Here is a 20263-nt window from a genome sequence, read left to right on the forward strand (position 1 = left end):
AATTTCACTCAACTTATTCTCCTTTGCCAGGTTAGCATTTGCCATGATTTGCAATGGATGACCTTACTCATATTTGCATAATCCCACTGATACAGGCCTTGGTGCCAGTTTGGAGAGTCCAGGCCTTGAACAGGCAACAATTTACAGCCAAAATCTTTTGATCTGTGCAGTGTGCTCATCCAGGGTTTTTCTAGGGCCTGTCACAGCCACACTGGTTTTGGAGCTACTCCCTGGAAGAGCCACCCTTTAAAACTGCTACTGGTTCCTAATAGCAACCATGCTGAAATGCTTTGTGAGGCATAAATCTGCCCTGGCACTGGAATTGGTTTGAGTTAGCATTTCCTTGTTTCTCTGATTCTGAGTTCTTTTATCCACCAATTAGATCTTATTTGTAGGATACAGACAGCACTCCATGCTTGGAGACAGCTATATTCCTGTGTGTTTCCTGGGGCAAACCAAACTGTTTGAAGAATAGCTGATTGTTCAAGTGAGAGAACTGAAGTGTCTGTCTCTTGCTCCACTGCAGTTGCCTTGCCCATGGCCTCGGATCTGCAGCTGTATGACGTGTCCCAGAGCAGCATGAGGGTGAGGTGGAAGGGGGTCCTGGGTGCCACAGGGTACATGATCCTCTATGCTCCCCTCACAGAAGGATTGGCAGCAGATGAGAAGGAGGTGATGTATTGTGCTTTCATTTGAATAGCAGTTAATAAAAAAAAAAAAAAAAAAAATCAGTTTTTTAAAGAACAAACTAGTACATGTTTTTTAACCTCCAATATGACCAGCAAATACTTGGGTTTTTTTCCATGGCTTGATTAAGTATTGTATGTGTCACAAGCTATGAATAAAGTGCAAGTGCCAGTTGGTTATTTCTATGTCATTGTCATTAAAATGCAACAAATTTAACTGAATTTAAGTGACTCTTTTGTAATTTTGTAAAGAGTGATATTGTATCATCATATAGAACTAACACTCAAACAAAAAAAATCAAGTAAAACTAAGATATCTCCTAGTCAGCAGAAAAATATGAAGTTTATTAAAGTCCTCATCAGGACTTTTAAGTAAAATTTGTAGGTCTGAAACAAAACTTTCATTGGTTTTCTTTTCATTCTGTTCAATCTTTAAATGTAAAGAGAACATCTTTCATCAAAAGTGATTTTAGAAGACATTCTTTCAAAACAAAAGAAGGGGGGATAAGGTAAAGTCTAATGTTCTGTCACTAACATATAAAATCAATGGAACTTTGGTCTAAGATTTTAAAATTTCTACACTCAAGTTTATATATGTATAATAAAGGTTATGTACAATATCAGTGTTCAAGCAAGAACACTATAAAGCATGCAGGGGCATGTGAGCTTGTGAAGGGGGCATGAAGCTGCTGAAAGCCAGCACAGACTTGTGCTCACTGCCAAAGCAGTGCCTTTGAACATATAATTCTGTTAAAAGTGGGGCCTCCCTGAGAACTGGCTGCTTCAGGAGGACTGAGCTTTACCCCAAAGAAAAAAGGGCAGTTCATGTTAGTGTGGGTATATTATTCCACAAATAGGTGGAAAAGGAAAATGATACAAATAGCAACAAATCTGAGCCTCAGTGTGCATAGAAATCAACTCCTCCAACGAGTGATGTGATTTTCAGATTTGTGACTGAAGATGAACCAAAGTGTAGATGGGAATGGGAATAAGAAAAGGTAGATGGGAAAAGGCCCTTAGTAGCTGCTCATTCTGGAGAGGCATATTTTATCATTGCTAATGTGATTAGTCACTTTTAAAGTCCTTTTACCTGTGTGTTGGCTTATGGCTTTTTGAAAGTTTTAATCTTTTAATAATTGTGCAAAATCCCAAAACCTTGGGGAAAGCACTGCAGGCAGTGTCAGACAAATGCTCGGTAGAATATTTGATCATATATCTAATTTCAAGATATGAAATTAGATATATGTGTTTAACTGGTATTATTCCTCATTGTAAACTAATTCAGAAATAATGTATCTTTTTTCATTCATGGTGTTTTTAGATAAAAATTGGGGAGACCTCAACAGATCTTGAACTGGATGGACTGTTGCCAAATACAGAATATACAGTCACAGTTTATGCCATGTTTGGAGAAGAAGCTAGTGATCCCCTCACAGGACAAGAAACTACATGTAGGTAGCTCAAATCTATATTCACTTCAGTGTTAACAAAACTTCAGAATGGTCTTTGCACATATTAAAGCAAACATCTGATTATCTGATTTGAGCAATTGGGTGAGGTCTTTACATAAGTTTCTCACTGTGGATACTCAATTTACAGAGAATGAGGATTTCTACAAACCAGCTTGTTTTTGCAACAAGATTGTGAACTTGTCTCTCTCAGTGGTAGTGGTGCTATGGATGGCCCCGGTGTCCTTTGTTAAATTCCTGACAGTTTTCTGAACTTGCTGAAGGTGAATGAAGGTCACCATGTAGACCATTCTGGTGAAAGCAGAAACATGCTCTGTTTAGCCTCCTCTAGCTAGAAAACCAGGTGTGTGTGTGTGTGTGTGAGCCTGCTCACATGGAGAAAGTCATTCCTCTGGCTCAGTAGTAGTACAGACAGAAAAGAAGCAAAGAGAAGATTTCTGTCCAGCCCCTGCTGCGCAACATCTGGTAAATGGAGGCTTGGAAAGTGCCTGTGCGCTCATGATAGATGGTGTGTTTTTAATAAGCTGCAAGGATTTTGCCAGCTAAATTCTGTCCTCTGCAAACTACACAGACTGCATGTCAGCTCTCTAAATAGCTCCTGCCTTTGGAAGACAAAGGAATTGAAAATAAGTAATTTTACTTCTGGGACATTTCTGGGACCGAGTTCAGTGACATCTCTATTGCTCCCAGCAGGGGAGTGAGTGAATCCTCTTATTTTGTGCTCCTGGCATGAGTAATCCAGTCAGGGTGAAAGTGACTTACATTTAATAAGTGAGAGAAGTTCAGGCATGTGAATGCTAGGGAAAATAAACCCCAGAGCAATTCCTTGTAAGGTCAGCAAGCAATAGTGGAAAAAGCTCTAGGAATGGTGTTTGCTGGGAGAGTGTGGTGTTTTGCTCTAGGAGAACAGTTGTGGACAGACAAGTTCCAATAGCAAACTACTGCAACTTGGGCATGTTTGTCAACTTGAAATGAGTGTGGAAGATTCCCAACAAAGAGAATCGAATCTTTGGCTCCTTATCCCTCCCTACCTTTCTCTGTCTCTTTATGCCTCACTCCTCATCTTGCACAGCCCCCCGCCAAACCCCCGCCTGTATCTCTCACCCTGGCCTTTGGCCAATATCTACCCAGTATCAGATTTTCATTTCTCCTAAACAGTAGTTTATGTATTTTTTGGCTGTGCCAGCTTCTATTCATTTCATACCATATGGAGAATGTAGAGCTCTAAAGCTGGCTAACACATTGGATGGAATATCACATACAAATTCCAGATACATTGGCACAAGCTGAGCTTTCATGACCACTGTCTGATCACAGAAGCTTGTAACGTGTTAGTTAGCCCATCATCACTACTGCTGCTACTAGACCAGAATAAAAAAGAAACCCTCACTTCTCTGCAGCCTTCATTTCTTTTTAGGATGGCACGATGCAGCCATCTCTGGTCTATAGGACTGAAGGAAGGATCCTGTCATGCAGCTATTCAAATAAGCCCTCTGCTAGCAGGCTTAGATGAATCAAGCAGTGGGGCAATCTGGGAGGGAGAAAGATCCTTGTGATCATGCCTGTCCCACATTGTTAATTGTTGGTGTTTAACAGTAATGCCTTACCGGTTCAGAATCTGATTAAGCTTCTTTTTTTTGTCTTCTTTTTTTTCCCTTTTTTTTTTCTTCCAGTGTGATTTTTTCTGGCTTATAATTAATGAATAGGCTACCTGGTATTTTCTTCCTGCAGCATATATCTGCCTGAAGAGTGATCTGCCAAATTTGCTGTAGTATTAGGTGTATTTTCTAATAATCTATGTTTAGTAAATAATATTCTACTCATTGCATCATCTTGGTTACTGTAGCAAAACCTTCCCTATGCCAAACAGAGACATGGTCAGCAAGCTCATTCTAGGGTGTAGTTTCATTTTGGGGCCAGGATTCATCCAAGACTCACTGTAAATATCACGTAAGTCTGGCACCAGGACTGCCTGTGTGGTTGAGAGCAGTGCTGTCAGGAGGTTGGTTCCAAGAGGAAGGAGCTGAGACTGACACATTTTGTTGTATGACCTGGATGGTGGAATGAAGTGCATTTCATGATGACAGAAAGTGGAAAGGAAAGCCAGCACGTGAACCTCCCTTGACCAGACTCAGAGGAATATGCTGAATGCCAGAATGTGTGGCAAAGCCATCTACTACAGTTCCAGTGTGTTCCCGTCTTCTTCTTCTCAGAGCCAAGCTGACTTCACTGTTCCTAAGCTGGTTGCAGATTCTGCATTGATAAATGGCCTGGCTAGAGATCTCACAGAATATATGAGGCCTTTAAAATCTTTGCTTTTTCCCAGGTGCTATTGTGTGGGGAAAGCAGCTTCTGAAGTGCTGATATTTATCTGTCCACGTGGACTGGTGGGGAGTGTGTGTGTGAAGGCAGGATGGATGGAGAAAGGTTTTAACATTCAGAGGAAAGTAGCAGATGTTGGACTAATACAGAACCTACTGCTGAGAGTAACAGACAGCACAAATTGCTTTCTGTGGTGTGACAGAGAAGTGGATGTAATCTGAGTCTGTCTCTTGCATGACCTCATTTTCCTTCAGCTCGTGACAGTCAAGGAATATATAGAATAAAAGTAAGACTTTAACTGGGACTGTTGTTGGGAAACAGCTAAGGTTTCCTAACAGAAAGGGTAGGCAGACATAAAAGTAGCATCTTTGGAGATCTTCTCAGCTGGTTATGCTTTTTGGAAAAACTTTCCCTTATATCAAGGTGTTTCAGGATTCAGAAGGTTTTTTGCCCAAATTCTACTGTCATGAAGTATTTTTGCTGGGATACAGGATACACATGAAAACCAAATGTGTATAGGATGAAGTACTAGCTGGCTTAAATTAATTCACAAATATAACCCAAAATCTATTGCAAGTGTTCTGTAGGCTAGATCTTGCTGTGATATCTGCAGTGAACAACATCATAACCTATTTATTTTTCAATATCAGTTGAGATACATTTAGAAAATCTGGAAGTTCTATTTAATTAAAAAGCAAAGCCCTTTTACCTGCCTTTAAGTACTTTTGTAGCTCCATTGATATAGGCCTTTGAATAAAAAGACTGGTGATATAAAATTTTGAATGGAAAACATACTATTTATTATTAAGACATGAAAAAATTCACAGCTAAAACCTGGGATCGCTTTCATGGTTTTGCCTCTTTTCTTTTCAAGTGCCTTTAAGTCCACCAGCAAACTTGAAATTTTCTGATGTTGGACACAATAGTGCTAAGCTCTCATGGGATCCTGCTTCCAAAAACGTAAATGGCTATCGCATCATGTACGTTAAAACAGACGGGACAGAAACCAACGAGGTAAATTTTAGCAACACTTTTCCCTTAACCAGTCTCAAACCTTCCCAAACTTCTGTAATTATTAGGGATAATGTTTATAAACAAAAGCTACTATGCAAGCTCTAAAAAAAGATTTGCAAGAGAATTTGGAAACTTGGTGTAAATAAGAGTTTGCTTAATGTTGGATGTTTGTGTGGGGGAGAGTACTCTGAGCAGCTGGGGGCACATAAACTGAGGGAGACCAGGGGATAGTGGTTTGCTAGGAGCAGGATCTTGACTAAATGTATAGTATGGAAATTTTTATTCTTTATTCAGTTCAGATAATAAGACTTTTGATGGATCACATATCATGGACTCAAGCTCATTCAAAAAGACCATCTGAAGGCTTTGCCACATTTTCTCGAAATGTATTGCTTTAATTCTATATTGAGACTTGCTAGAAAAAGGATTTGGCTTTAACAGAGTTAAAAGTTAGTGCTAAGGCAATACCAAGATGTTCTAACTTAGACTCTTACATTTAATAATTTGCAATATTTATTTCTGCCTTGTTACCAAGGGTGCATTATAATACCTTTTAGCAGCATGAATTCTGTGATAGAATGCAAAATGGGATGGAATGATTCATACTGAAATATTTTTTTTTTAAATACACATTTAAAAATGGGTATGATTGGGTTTGATTATTAAAGTGGGTTTGATTATTAAAACAGTCCAGGTCCCTTAGGAAATAAGTTGTCATGGAGAACTTGGCCCTCGAGAAAAAGAAGTCTTTAATGGTAGTTATCTGTAATTATGTTTCTTCTGGGACATATCTGGCCTTTCATCTGTGTAAAGTGGAATATTTGTATTGAACCTGAAGAAACTGCTCTCAGCTTTAGAGGGGAGCATACCTATGCAATGTTTTGTTTCTTTGTTCTATGCTAGGTCCCTTAAAATTTAAATTAGAAATCATTTGACTTCTTCCCATTGATTACCCTTAATACAGATAATATGCCGGACTGTACTGGTGACAGTGGTATTTGAACATCTCAGGCTCATTGTAGTACACTTTGTAATGTGAGTGAATGTCCAGTTCACTTTTCCTTTGTTCACAGAACAGGTGGCATGTTCTTGTTTGCTCTGCACTGGTAGCATTTTCCCTGTGGTGCTGAGCTAATGTGGCACTCAATAGTTGGACTGATAAATTGTTTATACAGCTTTGAGTTTTATGTCCCTGGCAAAGTCACTTAACTGCAGCCTGGAGAGAGACCAGACAAATCTCTCATCTGTCTCTTGACAAATGTTAAACATAAGGGTTTTATGCAGTGATTGTCCATGACAAGAGGTTAGGTTTAGCAGCACAAAAAGCTTCTTCCCCTTCTGGGTTCCTGAACATGCGGTGCTGATGTTAGCTGAACAGCTGGGCTTACTAAGGCTGAATTCTCTTTTTTCATGGTTTGCCATGAATACAAAATTCTCATTTTTTGTAATTTTTCTATTATAACTAGTTTTCTCAGCTGTGATGGACCTGAGTTTATACTTGTTCGTAGTTTCACTGAATTTCTCTTCTTATTGCATGACATTCTTCTTGTGTATCATTATTACCCAGAAGAATGTCACACACTGATAATGTATTGTATGGTCAATATCTACTGAAAATCATGCTTTCTCTAGGTGGAAGTTGGTCGTGTTTCAACCCATACTCTGAAAAGTTTGGCACCCCTTACAGAGTATACTGTTGCTCTTTTCTCCCAGTATGATGAGGGACAATCTGAACCACTTACTGGCAGCTTTACCACAAGTAAGTATTGCTGAACTTCTGAAGGCCTTCCAAGAAGAAATTTTATACTTTCTTATGTTACTGGAAAGTAAGATTAGTTACAGCAAAGGTCTCTGGCCAGTGAATTCAAATATATGGAATGCTTTCTGTTATTTTCATTGCTACTCTTGGCTTCTTTGCTCCCATACTATGGGGCCAGTTGCCTCTTTACTCACATGAGTAATCTCTTGACATCATGAAAACATCTCCACAGCTTTCTGAAGCATTATTCAGTGAGATGGCATTTGTACCTCCAGATGAAGTGTGATGAGTTTTGAATCATACATTTAACCACTAAAATATCCAGGCACTAGGGGATAGAAATTTATATACATACAGAGGAACTACATCAAAAGGAGAATACATACGACATTCAAAGTTCCTGCAGTTTGTTTAACACAGTTATAGTTTCTGTAACTGTAGGTCTGCATTAAACAAATGGCTGATGACACATATCAATGCTTTCCAACAACAATGGGAAAAGAAAGGACGAAGGAGAGGAAAGAGAAAGATGAGGTGGAAGAGGAAGGGAGAACATACATGTATGGAGCAAGATCTTGACACATGCAAAGTGCAAATGGAAATGTATACAGTGACTGGAAAAGGCAGAGACTGGGACTTGGCTTTGAGGTACAAGAAAAGAGCCTGGTGACAGAGCTCTGAGCAAAGGAGATGGACTTAGGGTTTCATGCAGCTCCTTCAGTGGAGAGAGGATAAGGAGGCCTGTCCAGTTAGAATGAAGAGTCTATTCCCTTCCCTGAACTACAGAACTACTTCTCTAAGAACAAATAAGTGGGCAAAGAATTCTGTAGTGCCTTTGGTAACTACCTCCCATGTTATACTCCTTTAAGAAACTGCAAGTAAAGTGGTGTGTGCCTGATATTGCCATCTATGGAAGTGTCAGAGCATAATTCACTCTCACTTTTCTTGTGTGTAATATTTTCCAGAAAGAGTTCCAACTCCCCAGCATTTGGAAATTGATGAAGTATCCACAGATAGTTTCAGGGTCAGCTGGAAGCCCACCTCATCAGATATTGCTTTTTACAGATTGGCATGGATTCCTTTGGATGGGGGGGAGTCTGAGGAGGTAAGTTGCCTTGACATCCTGAGGGGTGAAAAGGAGGGAGAATTCCATTCTGAGGACAACTATGCAGCAATGTTTGCTAATTAAATATGGCCAATTGACTTACAGAAAAATCTGCCCCACTGCAAAGCTCTCTAAACAAAAATCAAACTAATATTCCAGTTTTGCTTTGAAGAGAAAGTAGGGAAAGAAGAGGTATTTTGTGACTAGTCAATCTAATCTGTAATGTGCCAACAGCCTTAGAACTAGCATTGTTTTTTGGGGCCACTTCAGTTTTTAGAGGTTCATGTTCTTCACTTTGATGTGAAGATGGTAGCTGAGCCAGAGTAGTGATATCCTCAGGTAAAGCTCCAAGTTTGTCTAATGTGCTGGGCACAGTAAAATTACAAAGGGAAAAGTGTACAGTGTATAGTTAATTTATTAGATTGTTCATCTATTCATCTTTATGTTTTCTCTTTTTTCCCTCTCATGCTGTATTTTTTGCATTAAGCCCTTGTACACCTTTTCCATAGTACCCTTTCCATCAGTCTAAATTTTAAAATTATTTTCATCCCTTTAGCTTTTCCTTTTTAATTTTATTTTTCGAAGTAGAAAGACAGACACTTTCTCTCCTTTCCCAAATTTTCATAGTCTGTCTCATTTCCTCTTTTTCTTTATTTATTAACTCATTATTTTGGCCTCTTTTGTACTTCTCAGTCTTTAGTGACTCTCAAACATCTTTCTCTCTTGGCATCAGCAGTGTGTGCGGAGGCCACATCTGCAAACTGTTTATCTGGGTACAGAACTCAGGGGAAAAATGACATTTCACACCTGGCCCTAGGTTTCATGCAATATTTTGTCATCCATTAGGGCGGAAAGAGTCATTATAGCTTAGGTTATGTGTCATTTTTTCTGTAAATTTAGCTTAGCCTGATTCTTTTCCTCTCTTTCACCTAGTAAGAGGTAGTCATGCAAGAAAGAGAGAAATCAGAGATGTGAGCAGGGAAAAGAAGGAGTTGGCAGATGAGTGAGTGGACACAGGTCATCCACTAGCAGTTTCTTCTGCAGTAGATGAACTCATTTTTTTCTATTTCAGTTCCAGTGAGTAGCTGCCAGGGAAAGCCCTCAAGTCACATTTTTAAGTGAGATTTGAAATATCTGTATTCTTCCAGTGTGAGAATAAATTATCAAGAACTATTTGAACTGCTAAGGTTCTACTTGTTCACTGTATTCACAAAGAACTGCTGGAGGCTATAATACTTTAGAATGCTGAAATAATAAAGATGCCCTAGCTGCTTTCTGTTCTCCTTGCATGAACTCTCTAATGGGGTCAGGCCTAGGATAGCACAATACCTCCAGGCTGTTGCCTCTTTAAGCTTCTTTCCCAGCTAAGTGATCAGTCATGCAGACAAAGGACATGCAATCCCTCCTTCTTTCTCCCAAGACCCAGCTTGCCAATTATCTGAGAGGGGTCAGGGGACAGTGGTTAATCACACACCTCTCATCCCACTCTGCTGAAGGGTGAGGAGAGTGCAGTCAAGTGTTGGCACTAAAAAACCAGAATAATTTTAAGGGGGACCTTTTATTTCTGGCATACAGTAGAGAATGCATACTATTGTACTCGTGTGCTTGTTGCTGCTATTTGTCCTGCCCACTTGAAAGTTCAGCACTTTGTGGTGTTTTTTGTAGCTAGGAGGGGAGGTTGAAGGAAGTGATGCTTCAGAAAGTATGCCAAAGTTACTTGTGACAGAGTAATTATGCATTGATATTTTATAATTATTTGATACACAACTAGAGGCACTGGGGAGTTGAAAAGAAAGGAATTGCATGCACCTACTTAGTATACAGCTAGATTGACTCAAAGCTTATTCCTGAAATTTTCCAAGAAAATCTGTGCCAAAAAGTGTGCAGCATGGGATGCCTGATTCATTACTTGATAGTAGTAGAAGGCATGGCCCCAATTTATTTCTTTCTGTTTTTCTTTTTGTATTTGAGTTCAGAAGATCTGTGATTGTGCTATGGTCCTCTTTCCCCAGGACCAACTCAGGAAACTCCTGTGGTGGTTAAAAAAATGAAGTGTGATTCACTGTTTCTGCAAAGCTCTGTGGCAGATTTTACACAGGACATATCTATTGTTTGATTTCCACTATAAGTCCTACTTTGATGTTGAGTATGCAGGGACCACCTTTAAAAACTTGTCAGTGTTAACCCAGAGAAAGGTTGTTTTATTGTAGTTTGTGTAACCTGAAAACTATTCCCAAAACTGGCCAGTCCATTTCACCAGAATTACTGCTCAGGCTCCTGTACCTTCTGTTTTATTGTCCCTTTTGTCCCAGCTCCTCCCCATCTGGTTATCCTTTCCAATAAAATAAATGAAACACACAAAAATCTGAAGTGAAACCAGCTTACAGTTTACATTGCATGTCAATCTTCTGCTGCTGTCACAGCTAGAAGTGAGGAAAATGACTGTTTAAAACTCCACACCATATAGGAAACTAATCATCAGCACATCTCTCCTAATCCTCAAGTCTGAAGCATGTGTTCTTTCAAGTTCCATTCAGAAATGTGGAACCATAACCGAGATTACAGTTCTGATATTGAAACAGATTTAAGGCAGGGAAGATACTGAATGCATTTGTCATAACAATGTTTGAATTGTAGAAATACAAATGGAAGTTAATCTATCCTGTTATGTTGTTTTATTAATAAATATTTTGAATGGTAGTGATTCAAAAAAAAGCATATGGTCAGCTTTAGCAATTAAATAGCTTTTGGTGAAAACATCATACTATACATTTTAAATATTCTTAAGTGTTTTTTCCAGATGTACTCTGTGGTAGTAATAAATTTTTTGGGCAGAACTGAGTATAGATTTAATTTATTTTAAAGGAAAATCTATTTTCATTCTTTCATTGTAGTCAATTACTGTAAAATAATCAGATGCTGAACTGATATTCTTCAATCTTGCTGTTTAACTTAGGTGGTCATAAACGGAGATGCAGACAGTCACGTTATAGAGGGTCTGTTGCCTGACACAGAATATGAAGTTTCTCTGCTGGCAGTTTTTAATGATGAAAGTGAAAGCGAAGTTGTTGCTATTCTTGGAGCTACGTGTAAGAAAAACTCTTGATTGTAATTAAAAAAAATGTTTAAATGATTTACATTTGAGGCACCTACCTTATATATAAAACATGGTTCATCTTGGGTAGCTATAATATTGAAGAATGTGGTGGTTTAGCACCAGGGCTTTCCTGACTAGTTTTTGTTTTTCCTATTTAATATTATGTGATAGATCGCATTGAATCAAAATAGTGGTTTGGCTCCTTTTCTGAGCCTGTGGTATTAATAACCTTTGGGTTTGGGTAGATATTCTTCCATCCTACATTTTAATATTTAGGCTTTGAAACAGGTTCCTTATGAGAAGGTACATTAGATTTTGGAAGGGATGTGTGTTAAATGTTTTAAAGTAAAAAAATTACAGGAATTTAATTTGTTGGGCATTTTCAATATACTCTTTTTTTATTTATGTCATTTATAGTCACTAGAGGTGAACTCACTCTTAGCTTAAATAATGGTCCAAAAAGCTTACACAGGCCTCCAGTGGCATTGACATGAAAGTAACAAAGATAAAACTTGATAATCATGTCCAGCTTATTTTATAGTTTATTATCAAAACAGTGGCCTGTATTTCAGGAAGATTGCTCTTTTTTATCAATAATTACTTGGATAAGTAAAAAACTTTATTTCTTAGGTGTAAATTCTAAAATTTATTTGTTTTTAGTAATTTAACTGCAGGCTTATTTCTAAATTTTCTGTTAAAGCAAGAAGCCCACACCCATCCAAATGATGCTGATACTTCCCAGAGTTGCTGAATGTCTGGTTTTTACTTGGACAGAAGTAAAACACTCTTAAAAAAACGTTCAGTTTAATTAATTTGACAACCTTAACAAATGGTCAAAGTGGAAGTCTATTGTGTATAGTTCAGCCAGAAATTTGTGAAAATATATGCATTCTTATTTAATTAAACAGTTTATGATTATGTCTTATCTGCAGATCTAAATGCTAATCCTGCAAATATATGTGCCTAAAGTAAACTAAATGAATAATTCCCTTGTAGTCTCTGAAATGTCTGAAGTGTGTGGGATTCTTGTAGGTGTGAGCACACAGTTTCATTGTCACAGTTAGACATACAAGAAGAATATTGTGACTTCCATGTTTTGTTGAGCTGTTAGTGACTGAGTCCTGTCTTTCAGCTGCAAGTGCGACCACAGTGCCCAGCACACTGACCACCACCAGTGCCACAAGCCCTGAGCCCAGCACAGCAGGTGAGCAGAGCAAATGCCAGCAGTTCAAACGCTGAGTGCAGAGCACTGAGGCACCCCTAGGGCTGGGGGCAGAGCTGGGATCCTGCTGAGGATGCTCCTGAAGGGAAGGCAGGTCACTGCTGAGAGGTGCACACTGTGCTGCTCTGCACCCCCTTCTGTGTGTGCCCAACCTCCTGCACAGGCCTGGCATGGATGAGGAGCCAACCCCTGACTCGGGGTGGGGACTCTCTGTGGTATTACTGAGGAGCACAGAGACTGATTTGGAAAATTCACCTAGAATTTCTCTTTTCTTTTATAAATGTGAGCTTGGGAACTCTTCAGAATTTTGTTTAGTTTTGAGTGTTCTCTTTCTTTTCTTGTAATTAGACAATTGCCTTTTAAGGAACAAGATTTCTGGGTTATTTTTCTTCTGTAGCATTCTAGCTTGGATTATTTTAAAGCTCCATGAACTGAGTAAGAAAAACAAAGCAGATGGGATATTATATGTTAATAGAAGTATAGGATAGCTATTCTTTTAATAAGTGCTTACAGTTTTTGTCTTATTAAGCCCAAATATGACTGAGTTACATGGTTTTGCCCCACTGTGGATCTTCAGAGCCACCATGACTTCAGGAGAGCTTGCATACTTGATGATAATCAGCACAAAGTAAAAATTATATTAAATCTAAAAATATAATTGAGAAAATATCAATTAATATTTCTTGGATTTAGTTTTTAGAACAGGAGTCAGAAACCTTGTTATAGATGATGAAACAACCTCAAGTCTGAGAGTGACATGGGACATTTCTGACTACAGTGCTCAGCAGTTCAGAGTGACCTATCTCACTGCAGAAGGGGACCATGCTGAGGAAGCAGTAAGAATGGTCTGTATGAGTTTTGTTATTGACTTCACAAGCTTCTTTAATAATTGCTAAGAAATTATATCTTCTTATATGACAATTTTGTTGCAATTAGTAAAGGATCTGTGTTTGATATTACTGTGAGCTTGAACCTCAAAGTTCTAATTGCACAGCACATGCTGCACTGCAGGCAACAGCAGTCGAACGTCAGATCAAGGCCCAGTCACACAAATGTTTGATGAGCTCACAGTTAAAGAGGAGCTGGCTTTTTTTTTCCCTGTCCTTTTTTAAATTCATCCAAGTTGGGTTTTTTATTTTTAATTTTATTTTTTACTCCTAGGCATTCTTCTATCCTGAGATTGTGTTTTAATGACACTTAAATATTTTCACAGTCTTAAGCAATTTTTTTTCCTTCAGCAATTTTTCTCTTCTCTTCTCTTCTCTTCTCTTCTCTTCTCTTCTCTTCTCTTCTCTTCTCTTCTCTTCTCTTCTCTTCTCTTCTCTTCTCTTCTCTTCTCTTCTCTTCTCTTCTCTTCTCGCAATGAAATTAAAGTTCAAATGCAGACTTTTCATACTTCTGATGAACCTGAACATATCACAATAAGGATAGCACTTTTTAATCTAAGTGCCTGAGAATTTTATTTTATTTTTCCAATACCATGTGATGATCAAGATTAAACATGTCCTACACTGAAAAATTTCTGGTCATTAAGACTTCAGAAAATAATTGAAAGAATGAAGAGCACTGCATGTACTCTTTGGAGCATATAGCAAACAAACCAAAACACACACCCTCCCCTGCAAAAAAAAAAGAAGCCTGAGCTCCATTATTTTAAGACTTCACAATTTTTGAGATACTTTCAGAATTCAGTTAGGCTAAGTACCTTTTTTAAAAACTATTTTTAAATTGGGAAAACTTAGTATTGTAGTGCAGTATAGTAGTGCAGTATTGTAGCATAGTATTATTAGTGTTCCACAAAATCTCTTATAAAGTTTCTAGATGGCTCTAAGTACATTTAAAAGATTAAGTGGTGTATTTCAAGGTTATTTCCTTAGTCAGCTCAGAATGCAAAAAATATTCCCCATCATTCTCCCTTGGTGTCTGCCACTTGAGTCACTTCTTTTCATAGGGCAGTTAAAAAATATTTTATTCTTTTGATATTTAGCAGCTGACATTTTTATCCCTATATCAGGACATTTCAATAAAAATATTAAAAGGAGTAGAATATATTTTTCCTAGGAAAATATGAATCTGTCTTTTCCCATTTCAGTTTTATTCATCTTTTATGTGACCCTGCTGGAAATGTACTTTTTAACCACCTAATTCAACTATGACCTGAAAATGAATTTTCAGTGTAGTGGCATCCTTTTGGACTAGGAAACATGCTCTATGATCTTACCTCAACTATGTGTTAGTATACCATATGATAAAGTGAAAAACCTGCACACTATAATGGCACAAATTGTACTGTTCTTCTGAGAATAACTCAGATTTTCTGAAATTCTGATGCCAGATTCACTGTTTCACCTCTCTAGCTCAGTCGGGGGTATAAATGTCATTCTGCTTTAGTATTCAATGACTACTATGTTAAAATGAAATTAAAAGTGTAGGAAAGGTATTAAAATTGTGACTATTAAAATGACATTACAGCTGACTCAAAAGTTCATTAAATAAAATTATAAAACTGTATGATTAGGTAGGTATCTTGGCTCTATTCTCATAAATTATTTAATTTTAAGTACACTCTCAAGCCTTACTATCTTTGGTTACAATTCAATGAACAGATTAACCACATTTCATCTTTGAAATGTATCATGTGCATAAATACTTTACTGAAAAAGGATTTATGTAAGATTACACTTAGAATTAGGCACATTTTAATTGAAGGAGTGTATTTTACCACGTGGCTTCAAGCACCTGAAAGGTACACAACAGATGTCAATAAAACAACACAGATGTTCAATTTTAGGGGAGTGTTTCTATGCTAAGTACATTTTTTAGGCAGAAACCAAAGGTTTTGTGGAATTTGGGCTTACATGTACTATAGCGTGACAGTTCTGTGGTGAGTACTTAAGTTTTTGGCTCTGATTTCAGTGATATAAGTTTCAGTTACTCCTCCCTTTCCATAAAAATATTAATAAGCTTTATAATTCTTTATGCAATTGGCTGAAAATCAGGGACTAGAAAATGTAATAGAATACAGAGAGGTCAAGCTCTAAATTGCATGTGTGTTCTTGGGTGTGCTGTACATACTGGAAAGATCAATTTTCTTTTTTTTCTTTAAAGCCAAAAATGTTTCTCACTGCTGAAAGTTATATTGATCTGTGGAAGATTATGCACATGTGGAGAGGAGAGTTCTCAATGCTTGCATCCACTGCTCTAAAAACTAAAAAAATTAAAAAATTTGGATTGGATTTTTTCAGAAACTTAGTTTGTGTGTTTTGAATGCATGTGTATGGAAAAGGAATGTGGAAATCTTTCAAGAATATTTATTAATGGTTTTAGTTCAGTTTTAATCAAAGAATGAAGCACTTTGACGAGTCTCAACACCTGGATGCACTAGATAAATTTCCTTCTTTGTATCACTTGCCAAAACTAGAAGTAGTTTGAATGTATCTTGCAGTGTGAAACTGGTGAGACCTTTCTTCAAACCTTTGCCATCATCACATGCATCAGTCTTCTTTGAAACAACAAAACCCTTTTATAGACCTGTTTTCTGCTTTTCCCCCATGAGTTTAAAGGGCTTATGCTTCTCTCAACTTCTTGCCAAATCCGTGTAGTTGCTGGCTCAGGTGACAGATTCACACAATGGACATGGGCCAGGGAATGTCCAAAATGTGACGACAGACCTTGGGACTTGCTTCCAACAGCATCACTTCAGAGCACAGATCTCTGCACAGGAAACATAGGACTAGTTTTTCTTTTTTACCATGCCTATACCATGTGATGTAAGTGGATCCCATACAGGCTTTGGAGGCTCTCTGAGATTAAATTTTACTGGCAAGTTAAGCAATTGCAAGGCTTTGCTTGGCACTCCTGCCACCATTATTGTGATACTGGTTTTTGAGGTTCTGGCTAAAATAAAATAATCTATTGAAGAGTTTTAGAACTAGCTGCTTATAGGGAAACCTTTCCCTATGCTTAATTCAGCAGGCTGAAGCATGTACTCTAGAACAAAAACTTACCAGAGGAATTTCTACAGCTGCTCTACTACCAGCTGGTTGGATTTTTCTGGCAGATCTTCCAGGTTTCATGGCAATTTGGTATTTGTGGGATGCCATCCTACTTCCTCTCCAGAGGAAGTCTCCAGACCAGATGCAGACATTTTTTATTCCTGCTTGCCCAGTTCAATGCTTCCAGATCTCATAACCTGATTTCCCTTCCTCCCAGGGAAGGAGGATTTTTTGTCTCCAGAGAACAAAACAAGCAGTCTTTATTACTGAGCTTCAGAAAATCTAAGTAGGTCCAGAATTTATACATCAAGAGGATGTATTTTGTCTGTACAGTGAAATAGTTTAAGTATTTCTGATCCAAACAATACCAATGGGTTATGGACCTGTAGTGTCTCATAGGTTTAATATAAAACAGTGTTATCTCCTAGGAACATTTCCTTTATTTTGTTTTGGTATAATGGTAGATCTGTTAAAAGGATGGATAGTGTAGTGATTTTATTTTACTGTAGAGTATCGATAATATTTGAAAATGCAAGCTATACAGCAATGCTAGTGGAATGTGTTGTCAGAGACTATGTAAGATAAAGTTGTTTGTCTCTAGTCATTAAGCTTGATTGTTTCTGCATGTTCTGACCCTCCAGGTAATGGTGCCCGGCAGACAAAACACTCTTCTGCTTCACCCTCTGCTGCCTGATACAGAATACAAAGTCACTGTAACCCCCATCTATTCTGATGGGGAGGGAGTCAGTGTCTCAGCTCCTGGAAAAACTTGTAAGTACAAACTTTCCGCCTGTCTGTGGCCAGGATGTGCATGAATAAAGAGTTACTCTTTGTGGCCTTTTTTCGTTGGCTGTAGGAATGTATTTTAGTATATATGTGGGCTTATTTTGCATGATTTATATGACTTGAACTTTAAATTAATCTCAGTTGATTGATTTATAAACAATGGGTTTCTTCTAAAAGACAAGCTGTATTTTATTTTCAAATACTCTGAGTTTGCAGAAACTTGTTCAGTAATAGAACTGCCAAATGCTTGATAACCAGCCCACCAAGGGCAAGCCAACTAATACAGAAAAAAAGTAAACAAAGCTTGCTGAGATGGTATCAAACCAACTATTGTACTGTTAAATCTTCTTTTGTGTGAGATCATTGCTTTCTAAGGGTCATTAGAAATGCTGCTGAACTTTTTATAAAAAGTGATTGCATTATCTCCAGAGTTCTGACCAAGTACCAAAAGATTACTCGGCTGTAGCTTAAACTTCCTCTCTACTGTATATTGTAAAAAATCCTTTCATTGTGCACTTGTGGTCATGATAGTATAATTTTATTGAAGTGTTCTCCTAATTTACATAACTTGTCTTAATTAAAGTGCTATTTATGCAGAGCCTTAAATCACTTGTAAATAAGTCCTTTGATTCCATTCTACAGAATTAAGTGTTCAAAAGAGCATTATTTATACATTAGTGCACTTGGATTGGAAGAAACTATATAATGTATAATTATCTCTAAATTACCTTACATTTTTAGGGAACAAAAGTAAGATTTTTTTTAAAAGAAATGTAGGGACAAATTTTGGAATTAATTCAAAAATTCATTGTTTGTTGATTAAAGTTTGTGGTTAATCCACTGAGTAATACAAAGGATGAATTTGATTAAGAGTTTCATTCTGATAATTTTACATGTAAATCTGAGAGTAATGGGTATCACACTCTTTTTATTTGCACATCTTGATTTTTCTGCGTACGCTTGTATGAGATAAACTTGTAAAATCTCTGTTTGGTTTCTTTTCAGTGCCCCTGTCTGCTCCTAGGAATTTACGAGTCTCAGATGAGTGGTACAACAGATTACGTATCAGCTGGGATGCCCCACCTTCAGCAACAATGGGTTACAGAGTTGTCTACAAACCTGTCAACAGTGAGTTTTCAAACTGATTTTTTTGGGTTATTTCTGACTGAACATCATCTTTCACTCATTTTTTTTCTTAAATCTATCAGTTGCAGCTACAGCCTTGAAAGTGTTATTAACTTTGGTGCCTCGTATTTTTCAATATGAAAGTTTAATAATCACAGAATGATGCAGGTTGGAGAGGATCTCTGGAGATCATCTGGTCTTCCTCCCTGAACAAAACAGGGCCAGCTTGGAACAGGTTTCAGTGGACCCTGGCCAGTTGAATTTATAATATCTCCAAGGATGGAGATTTTAAAACTGCTCTAAGCATCTCTCCCAGTTTTTGATTACTGTCACTGGAAGTGTCTTTGCTAATATATGATAAAAATTTCCCATGTTGCAATATTGTCTTTTTTCTCCTACATTTTCCTGTTTGCCTCTGAAGACATTCTGTCTGTATCTTCTCTACCACCTTGCATGAGGTAGGTGTTGGCAGCAGTAGATTTCCCCTTAGACTTCCTATCCTAAGGCTAATTATTCCCAGCTCTTTCAGTCTGTGTTTTTTCATTTTATCATGACTATCTTTCAGAGACTATGTCTGCTTTTTCCTGCCCCTCTCTTCTGTATTCTCCTGTTCCTCAACTTCCTTCCCCTCACAATAAAAGGTTTTCGTTTCTTCTCAGACACTTGACATTTTATTCCTTGTCCATTTTGTGTGTGTTGCGTCCTTTACCCGCCTGTACTTTGCAGCTAGACAGGACATCCAGAATCCTTCAAATTTCTTTAGAAAAACAGGGTCCTCTATTGACAGCAAATCACAGATATGTGACCATTGAGGGACTAAAATACTGTCCAAAGACAATACTGCTGCCTGGTTTCTGAAGTGTATCCAGAACAACTAGGGGAGGTGATGAAGGAGCTGTTTGTGATTCTGACTGGGAAAGTTTCATTATTTTCTATTTTCATTATCATTTTTGCACAGTATTAAATGATGCTGTTGTATAAGAAGCCCTGAGTGTAGTGCTGGCTGGCATCTGCTGTCCCCCCTGTTGGTCCTGGCACACAGTCAAACTGGGGAGATATTTGGCTGCCTCTTTAGAGCAGTAGTAAGTCACTGAAGCAGAACAAAAGGGTTTTAACAGATGCCAGTGTCTAGCTCTGCCTTAATGAATCCCACTGCTGAATTTCCTGTGTGTTTGTTGTGTCTTCTTTCCATGCAAGGATTGAGGAGAATGTCTTTGCATTTGTGTATGGTTAAAAAAAAAAGGCATAAAATAGTAACTTTATGAACACTTGTAATTTTTTCTAATTTAGTGGATAAGCAAATGATTTTCTAATTTATTTCATATTTTGCAGCTCCTGGTCCTGCACTGGAGACCTTTGTAGGGGATGATATTAATACTATTCTCATTCTAAATCTCCTCAGTGGAACGGAGTACAGTGTTAAAGTATTTGCTTCATACTCAACAGGCTTCAGTGATGCCCTAACAGGCGTGGCCAAAACCTGTAAGAATGATTTCATGCTGCTCAGATCTCTACAAGCTGGTTTTCCTTACAACTGTGTCTTTCTGCAGCTCCCTGAATAAATTTTCACGTGGAAGACCTTACTTTGTTTTCCTGAAATGAAAATCTCTCTTTCTATGAGACTCTACCAGGCTTTTCAGTGCTCTGCTGGATGTTAGCAAGACAGGAATCATAAAGCAGATA

The 20263-nt window shown here is 37.8% G+C and overlaps 1 protein-coding gene across 4 annotated transcripts in view; it reads left to right on the forward strand.

Annotated features, from left to right (window-relative positions):
* The window catches only part of COL14A1 (collagen type XIV alpha 1 chain), a 113883-nt gene that overhangs the window by 43294 nt on the left and 50326 nt on the right, over nucleotides 1–20263 (forward strand). For all 4 annotated transcript variants that reach the window (XR_008509174.1, XM_036404364.1, XM_036404365.1 and 1 more), the window contains exons 12-22: nucleotides 527–672; nucleotides 2008–2137; nucleotides 5352–5491; nucleotides 7124–7250; nucleotides 8216–8355; nucleotides 11312–11444; nucleotides 12585–12656; nucleotides 13368–13519; nucleotides 17311–17440; nucleotides 18461–18583; nucleotides 19913–20062. Coding sequence is in view for 3 of the 4 variants with exons in the window: in XM_036404364.1 (XP_036260257.1) it covers nucleotides 527–672; nucleotides 2008–2137; nucleotides 5352–5491; nucleotides 7124–7250; nucleotides 8216–8355; nucleotides 11312–11444; nucleotides 12585–12656; nucleotides 13368–13519; nucleotides 17311–17440; nucleotides 18461–18583; nucleotides 19913–20062 (1443 nt within the window). In the remaining variant the exon portion in view is untranslated. The remainder of the gene's footprint in view (nucleotides 1–526; nucleotides 673–2007; nucleotides 2138–5351; nucleotides 5492–7123; nucleotides 7251–8215; nucleotides 8356–11311; nucleotides 11445–12584; nucleotides 12657–13367; nucleotides 13520–17310; nucleotides 17441–18460; nucleotides 18584–19912; nucleotides 20063–20263) is intronic.

Source organism: Molothrus ater, chromosome 1 (genome assembly GCF_012460135.2).
Source record: "Molothrus ater isolate BHLD 08-10-18 breed brown headed cowbird chromosome 1, BPBGC_Mater_1.1, whole genome shotgun sequence".
Classification (NCBI taxonomy): domain Eukaryota; kingdom Metazoa; phylum Chordata; class Aves; order Passeriformes; family Icteridae; genus Molothrus; species Molothrus ater.